This window comes from Globicephala melas, chromosome 8 (genome assembly GCF_963455315.2).
Source record: "Globicephala melas chromosome 8, mGloMel1.2, whole genome shotgun sequence".
Lineage (NCBI taxonomy): Eukaryota > Metazoa > Chordata > Mammalia > Artiodactyla > Delphinidae > Globicephala > Globicephala melas.
This window is the reverse complement of record NC_083321.1, coordinates 6,472,435-6,480,675: the sequence shown is the minus strand read 5'-3', so window position 1 is coordinate 6,480,675 and position 8,241 is coordinate 6,472,435. Positions and strand designations below refer to the sequence as shown.

General features: G+C 47.7%; 1 protein-coding gene across 1 annotated transcript in view; it reads left to right on the top strand.

Moving 5' to 3' along the window:
• The first annotated feature begins 740 nt into the window (after window positions 1–740).
• The window catches only part of PACS1 (phosphofurin acidic cluster sorting protein 1), a 142,070-nt gene continuing 134,569 nt past the window's right edge, over window positions 741–8,241 (top strand). Inside the window, exon 1 of the mRNA XM_030833538.3 lies at window positions 741–1,258. Within this exon, the coding sequence (XP_030689398.1) occupies window positions 912–1,258 (347 nt within the window). The 5' untranslated portion in view covers window positions 741–911. The remainder of the gene's footprint in view (window positions 1,259–8,241) is intronic.

Here is an 8,241-nt window from a genome sequence, read left to right as displayed (position 1 = left end):
TGAGGGTAGAGATGGCTTGGGACTGTGATGGTTCTTTGTGGGAGGGCGACATTAGGGGCAGAAAATAGGTGGTTGGCTCCAGATGGGTCAGGGCTTAACTTCAGATTGACCCGTGCCAAAGGCCTTCTGAACTCTAGGTCCTTGAGCCCTTGCCCACACTGGGGAAAAGCGGGGCGGAAACTGCCCGGCCCACAGGCGCCCAGCCGGCCGCTGGGTCTCCATCGCTCCCTTCGCTGGTCGTGACGGCGAAGAAGCCCCGGAGCCGCAGGGTGGGGGCCAGGGCGGCGGTCGGAAAGCGGGCTTGGGTGGGTAGCGGGTTGGGCCTCTGGTCCACAGACCCGAGAGGGCCGAGGCGCGCTGTCGCGGTAGCCCCCTCCGGTCCGGGGCCGCGCCCCGGAAAAGCGAGGTTTCCGCTGGCTCGGCTGCCGCCGCCCCCGTGGAAAGGACGACGCGAGAGAAGAGGGGGGTCAGCTGGCTGCCGCCGGGCCGCGAACTTATGGAGAGGATCCGGCAGAAGCGCGAACCGCCGACCCCTCTCGTGAAGAGCGAGGGGCGCGCACGCCCACAGGCCCGCCCGGGGCGCGAGTGCGAGCGCGGCCCCGGCCCCGCCCCTCGGCGCTGGGTGGGGCGGGCGCGGGCCAGGGCTCCCCGCCCCCTCCCCGGACACGCCCACCCAGTGCTTTGGCGGCGCGAGCCGCAACTGGCAGCGGCGGGCGAGCGCGAGGACCGCGCGCCGCGAGGCCCCGCGCGTGCGTGCAGTCTCTCGCTCGCGCGCTCTGGCGGGCGGGCTGAGCAGACGAGTCGAGCCCCCGCTGCCGCTGCCGCCGCCGCCGCCGCCGGAGAAGCCTCGGCGTCCGCTCGGCGTCGCCTGATTCCCGTAACCCCTGTGCTTCCCTATCCCCGGCCGGGCCATGGCGGAACGTGGAGGGGCGGGCGGTGGTCCCGGAGGCGCCGGGGGCGGCAGTGGCCAGCGGGGCTCTGGGGTCGCCCAGTCTCCGCCGCAGCAGCCACCGCCGCAGCAGCTGCCGCAGCAGCCGACGCCCCCCAAGCTGGCCCAGGCCACCTCGTCGTCCTCGTCCACCTCGGCGGCGGCCGCCTCCTCCTCGTCCTCGTCCACCTCCACCTCCATGGCCGTCGCGGTGGCCTCGGGCTCTGCGACTCCCGGCGGCCCGGGGCCAGGCCGCACCCCCGCCCCCGTGCAGATGAACCTGTACGCCACCTGGGAGGTGGACCGGAGCTCGTCCAGCTGCGTGCCCAGGTGAGCGGCGGGTGGGGGGGACCGGGCCCTCGGGGGTCGCCCAGCCGGGTCTGTGGCAGGCCCCCGCCTTCCCATTCCTCCCCGTCCCATCGCCCAAGGGGGCACCCCGACCCTAGATTCCCTCTGGCTGCTTTGCCGCCCGGCCTGGCTCCTGCCCGGCCTCCCGGGACTCCTCCCGAATGGACCCCGCCCTCTCCTGGCATCCCCACCTTCTGTCTGGGGCCGGGGCCACCCTCTTCCCCTCTCTGAGCTGGGCCTTCTGGACTCTCAGCCCTGGGCCTTCTCTTGTTGATCTGACCGAATCCGGCCTTCCTGTCAGTTTCCCTGTGAAAGTCACAGACTCTTTTCCCGGCCTTGCCAGCTCCCGTGGGCTGTACATATGTTACATAGATGTGGTATGGATCTCTTTAGATATTATTTCCCAATATACTTGGCACGTGTCAAACTCGGTTGTCACCTTCTGCCAGGTAAAGCCGGTATAGTAACCCTTGGCGCTTCTAGTTTGTCTTCAACACACACGTTCATTTGTACTCCAAAGACACACATTGTGTCCCGGCCTCTACGTCTTGTAAAAGTCCTATTAAATGTGTCTTAAAGTGTATTTTTCATCCTCTTCTCCCTCCTCACCCCCCAGTAACTGGTCACAACTTCTAGCCCTGCAGGGCTACATAAAATTACTGCCTGTTCCTAAATTCAATCCATCCCTCTGTCTGTTGGAACCATCTGGGGACTTTCCTTCCATTGGTAAAATATACCTGAGTTTGGGATATTTTCTGTTTCTGTATTGGCAAGGCAGTCTTTCTCAAACTCTTTGGGGACAGTGTGCAACATCCTACAGTTTACCCCTTGAATAGACACTGTGAAGCTGATTTCACCCAGGAAGCCCAGAGAAGTGCCTGGAGGTTGTCTTTTTTGTCACCTGTAAACTGAGTTGATTCTGTTGGCTTGGAGTCTGGCTGGCTCCTTACTCTGTCAGCCCTGTCTTGGGCAGATGGACGTGTAAGTGGGGTTGGGGAGCATTGTCTGGTTACATCTTCAACTCTTTATTTTTCTCCATGCCTCCCCCTTTATTCTGAATTGTTTCATGCATGCAAGATTATATATGTCCTAGAAAGGATTGTAAATAAAAATGACAAGAAGTACATCTCTGTACTTGACTCAGCTTGAGAAAGAGCATTACAATTGTGTTGAAGCCCTCGGGGTGCCACTTCCTGATCACATCCCCTTCTTCCCCCTACAAAGGTAAACATTATTTTGAATTGTGTGTCTATCATTTCCCTGTCTTATAAAATTAGTTTTACTGACATATGTGCATCTCTAAGCTATGTTTTTTAGTTGTGGATGTTTTGGGAAGTTTATATAAATGCTATCATACTGTATGTGTTCTGTGGCCTGTTTGTGTGTGTGTGTGTGTGTGTGTGTGTGTGTGTTTAAACTCAACATTAAGTTCGTGAGAATCATCAGTGTTGTATGGTGACTCTAAGTATTTTCACTAATGGGTAGAATTTCATTGTGTGAATGTATCATAAAGCTCCTTTTGATGAACATTTGGGTTGTTTCCTGTTTGTTAATACAAACAGTAATGCTGTAAATATTTTTGTCCAGGACTCTTGGTGCTCCTTGCAAAAGTTTCCTTAGGATGTCTTTATATGTAGGGGTAGAATTGCTATTTGAGAGATATACGTCTGGAACATTTTTAGATAATGCTGAATTGTTTTCCATTAGCCCCTCTCTACTCTTCGTGTCCCTTGTGTTTCAGCGTTCACTTCACTGATTTATACTTTCCTTTTTCTCTGTCCTTTCTTCAGGGTAATCAGGAGCCACATTAGTTTAGTTAGGTTTGGCCAGTACCCTAACACACACCAGACGCAACTGGGAGTTTAGTATGTGGTGGTTTTCCTCTCTTGGTCCTAAGCAGGCCTGCCTTTCTCTTTCTGTACAGGCCCATCTATAGTTGAAGTATTCTCATCTACTTCTTTCAAACATAAAAGCACTGGGTCCTTTCCTCCATGGGTCCAGTGTTAGCATGCTTGCCTGTTCTTCCGTCACATCTATCACTGTTTGACTGGTGACATTTGGACAGCTGCCTTCTCTAGCTTGTTAGATCAGAAAGGCGTGAGCCTACTGGCAAGAAGCTGCTGTGCAACCGAGGGGGATAAATAAAAACACTGATTGCTGTTGATTTCCAATCTGTCCCTATTGGTCACTGAAAGGTCCACAGAATAAATTATTAGCCAAAGAAACAGCCAGGCATCCTGATCAAATCAGTAATTGTTATGTTGACTTGGTGTGAGAGCCTTAGACTGTCTTGTTGTTTTCACCTGCAGGGAGCATGCAGTTCTGTCATGTCTACCAACCAATCTTTGGGATTGTCAGCTGTCCTGCTCTGACTTATTTTTTAACCGGCACCCTTGTGCCTCCCAGCTCTTTGTGAAACACTTGTGCTCTTTGGAGCAGGCTGTTTTATCTGCAGGATGGAAAATAACACCCTGTGGGGAGAAAATGGCCTGCTATTGGCCCTTCCAGTGATTAGAGTCATCCAGTTAATTTGAAGTCTCCTTGGTATGCTTGTTCACATTGTTTGGAATGTATTGGCAGCGAGCACTCTGTATACAGCACGCTGAATATCGTCTAGGATTAACATTCTTGTCTTGTGTAACTCAAATGAGACACAAATGTATGATTTATATGCACTTGAGAAATGCATGCATGATTGTATGATCTAAGGTTGGATGTGTATAAAATGTCCTGGGATTCAGTCTTGTGAAATTGTCATCCTCTTCCTAGTGCAGAGAAGCGAGTTGAAAAGTCGAGTGTTAGGAAGGGTCATGCTCCTTTTGTTGATCCCTGTAGGAATATAGTTTACTTTTGGGAAAAAAAAAACCTTTTTCCTTTATTAGATGTTTAAATAAAGTTGTTGTTTCTCAGGTGTGTACTCTGCTCTGACTTAACAGCTACTAAATTCTCTCAGAATCCATAGTATTTTTTTTTTTTACTTTTTATGAATGAAGAGCATACCTATAGTTGGCTTTAAAATAACTAAATTGTTCTTTTCATTGCCATTTTTACCAGCATTTTTTAAAATAAAAAGATGGGTTTTTTCCTGATAGTAGATTTTTATTCTCACAAGGAATTTCAAAATTTTAACTGAAATATAGTTGACATACAATATTATGTTGGTTTAATTTGCATTTGATTTGACATTTGCATACATTATGAAATGATCACGATAAGTCTAGTAACCATCTGTCCCCACACAAAGTTATTACAGTACTATTGACCATATTCCTTATGCTGTACATTACATCCCCATGGCTTAAAATAAAAAGATCAATACACGTCCATGATTAGAAATTCAAGCAGTACAGAAAGATGGAAATGGTAAAGGAAAGCCCCAGCCCTGTGTCTCTTCTCACTCCCCAGAGGTAATCATTGTGAAATACAGTTGACTGTTGAGATTCTGTCACCAGCAGGTAGGTCTGTTACAGTTCCATTATGAAATTCACAGCTTTGGAAGTGGACGCTGTTTTCCCTCCACACTAAGGAGTGCTCCCTGGTCTGTGGTCCAGAGTATGGACAGTGGTGTGGCGCTGTCGTAGGTACCAGGTGGCAAGATGCTTGACATTGAAGGCAGGGCTTTAGAGTCTCACTTACCCTTTCTCTTTGGTCTTTGTATGGTGACATTTCCCCTGATGTTCTTTTCTCTTTTTGAGTTGCTTAAGTAGGAGAGACTGAAATATTATTCAATTTCCTAAGTGTACAAAATTTCCTCAGGGGTGTAAAACTGACTGTCAGGAGACAAAATGTGCTCTGCTCTATCACCCACTAACTGTATCACATTTGCCTTTGAGTACAGAGCACATTTGCCTGTCCTTATCTGTGTGCTTAGGGAAGGAGTTCAGTGGTTATCAGTCACATTTCTCCTTTAGACCACATTTAGAACAAAAAAAAAAAAAGAAAAGGGGAGGTGGCCATGGCCAAGTTTGTGTGACTGTCCTGCAATAGAAGTGTTAATTTCATGAAGATACTTGAGGCCAGTTACCCCTCTAACCATGAAAGCACTGGGCAAGCCAGGATGTATTGCTGTATGTGCTTCCTGTGTGCTAGGGCAAACTCTCCCACACCTTAGCATTTTCATCCATTGATTGGGAATACTTTTACTTACTATCCATTCCAAGATGTGGGTGAAATAAATATAAAATAGGACCTATAGATCCACAGGAGAAAGTACTTCTTAAATGATAGATATAAAGTAAATGTAATTGATCAAATAAGAGAGCTGTTAAACTTTCTTTTATTTCCCTAGCGTTAAAAGTCTTGGAAGCAGGGCTTCCCTGGTGGCGCAGTGGTTGAGAGTCCGCCTGCCGATGCAGGGGACATGGGTTCGTGCCCCGGTCCGGGAAGATCCCACGTGCCGCGGAGCAGCTGGGCCCGTGAGCCATGGCCGCTGAGCCTGCGCGTCCGGAGCCTGTGCTCCGCAACGGGAGAGGCCACAACAGTGAGAGGCCCGCGTACCGCAAAAAAAAAAAAAAAAAGTCTTGGAAGCATATTTGTATCTTAGAAGATTTGAATTTCACATTGTGAGTGTTGTAATAGAATATGTTCTCTATCGGAGTAATATAATCCACCGTCCCTGTGGAAGCTCAGATTCCTTAAGTCAGAAAGAGAATGACTTTCACAGAGTCTGTCTTACATGTATTGATTTACAGATCTTTTGGACACATTAGTGGTTATGTGATTTCCTTTTAAGCTAGATTTCCAATTTCTTAGCTGAGCCAATAAGCTGCCACTGTTATTAAGGTTGGTGCCGTCTCTTTGTGCACCAGGGAGGTGCAAGCCAGAAGGTGTTTGGGCTGTGTCTTTTCACTCCTTCACCCTAGGAGGCTTGTCCTGTTTTGGCCCGGACTTGCAGACTCAGTGGGTCCTCCGAAATTTGGAGTCGGCTTGGCTTGGACCTGTGGTGTCACATTCTGGGAGTACTTTGGGAATCCAGGGAAGCTGTGGGAATGATTGCAAGAGTTGGTCTTTTTCCAGTGTGAGTTCGGAGCGGTATTAAGGGCTCTTGAGAAAAGACAGAGTTTGAAGTTGGCCTTAAAATGTCTCTCAGAGCCCACTGGGCTGGAATTGAGCAAGGCGGTTTGGTTCTAGATTGGCGAGCCCTGACGCAGTCCTCCCTTCTCCAGGCCTAATTAAGGGAATAACCAGCATAACTTCAGAGGACTTTAGGGAACCAATGTGTGTGCCTGGGCACCAACCCTGGAGTCATTCACAGGGCAGTTATCTGATTAGAAAGCCTGCTGGACCTGCTTTCCCTTTTATGTTATTACAAACCAGAGAATAGCTGTAGTCACAGCTTAGGGAGCTGCTTAGGCAGACACGTGCCTGGCCTCTACCTTGGGTAGCGCAGTAGAGAAGGCCAGTAAATGATGATGTATTGTTGCTGAGCTTTTATAACTTCTAGAAAACAGTTACTTAAAACATTTTCTTTGACATTCAATTATGTCTTAAGATCATAGGCTATTTCATCTTTAAAGCTGTGCTGTTCAATACAGTAGCCACTAGCCACACGTGGCTGTTTAAATATTAATTAAAATTGAATGAAACTTAAAATTCTCTTCCTTAGTTGCACTGGCCGCATTTCATTTCACACCAGTCACGTGTGACTGGTGGCTGCCATATTGGACAGGGCAGATCTAGAACATTTCCAGGACCACAGAAAGTTCTGTTAGATAACACTGTTTTAGAGAGAAAACTGCCTAAGTATGGGCATTTCTGATATTAATATTTATGGCTTCTCCTTATTTGTTTAATTAGACTGAGTACTCAGTCTGTCCTCTTCCAAGTTATTTTAAAATGTCCCCTTTCTTCGCTATTCCAAGGGCCCATTAGTTTTCTTTTGTTAGTTTTCCCCCTTTAAGTGTTGTTACCTTCTAGTCTGTTCACTTCTTCCTGGAGGGAATTAGCTTCCTGGTGCCTCCTGTCATTTTTTTCTCACAATTTTAGGTCTTAGTCATTATCTACAGAGAAAACTGTCTGGAGGCATTAACTCCAAAATGGTTTTGGATGGTAGGATTATGTGTGATACTAATTTTTGTCCTTGTGTATTTTTTGGTGATTTCCAGACTTTCTATAACAGACATGTATTACAGAAAAGACCAGTAAATGTTGTTTTAAAAATATATATTTAGGGACTTCCCTGGTGGCGCAGTTGTTAAGACTCTACCCTCCCAATGCAGGGAGCCTGGGTTCGATCCCTGGTCAGGGAACTAGATCTCACATGCATCCCACCTGCTGCAACTAAGACCCAGTGCAACCAAATAAATGAGTAAATATTTATATATACATATATATATATATATATTTTTAAAGATGCATATCAACTCTTCTCGGTTGTATACGTACCTCAAAGGAGGGAACCTTACAAATTTTATATCGCTATAAAGATGTAGAATATAGGATTTATTGAATGGATGAAGACATTGGGGGGAGCTGAGGTTTCACTCCACTCACCTTCCTTTCTTGGTTCTAGAGTTGCTTGTTCATCTTTATTGACAGCAAAAATGGTGACTGGAGAATGCTCTAGCCTGCTGCCCACCTCACGGTGTATGGATGGTGGGGCACAGGTGAGGAGGGGGGCATTGATAGAGGCACATTAGTTATTTGATGTTCGTGTAGCTTCTTTTATTTTATTTTTATTTTTTATTTTTGGCCACACCGTGCTGCATGCAGGATCTTAGTTCCCTGACCAGGGATCGAACCTGCGCCCCCTGCATTGGGTGCGCTGAGTCTTAACCACTGGACCTCCAGGAAAGTCCCATGTAGCTTCTTTCAGATTGTAAAGTTTTTAAATACATTAAAGGTCAGAATATCTGAGTTTAGTTCTAGCTTCACCAATTTTTCTGACCCCGAGTACTGTTCTTCCTCTTTTCTCCTTGGAAGTAATGATCCTCCACGACTCTCAGATGAACCTGTGTTTCATTCAT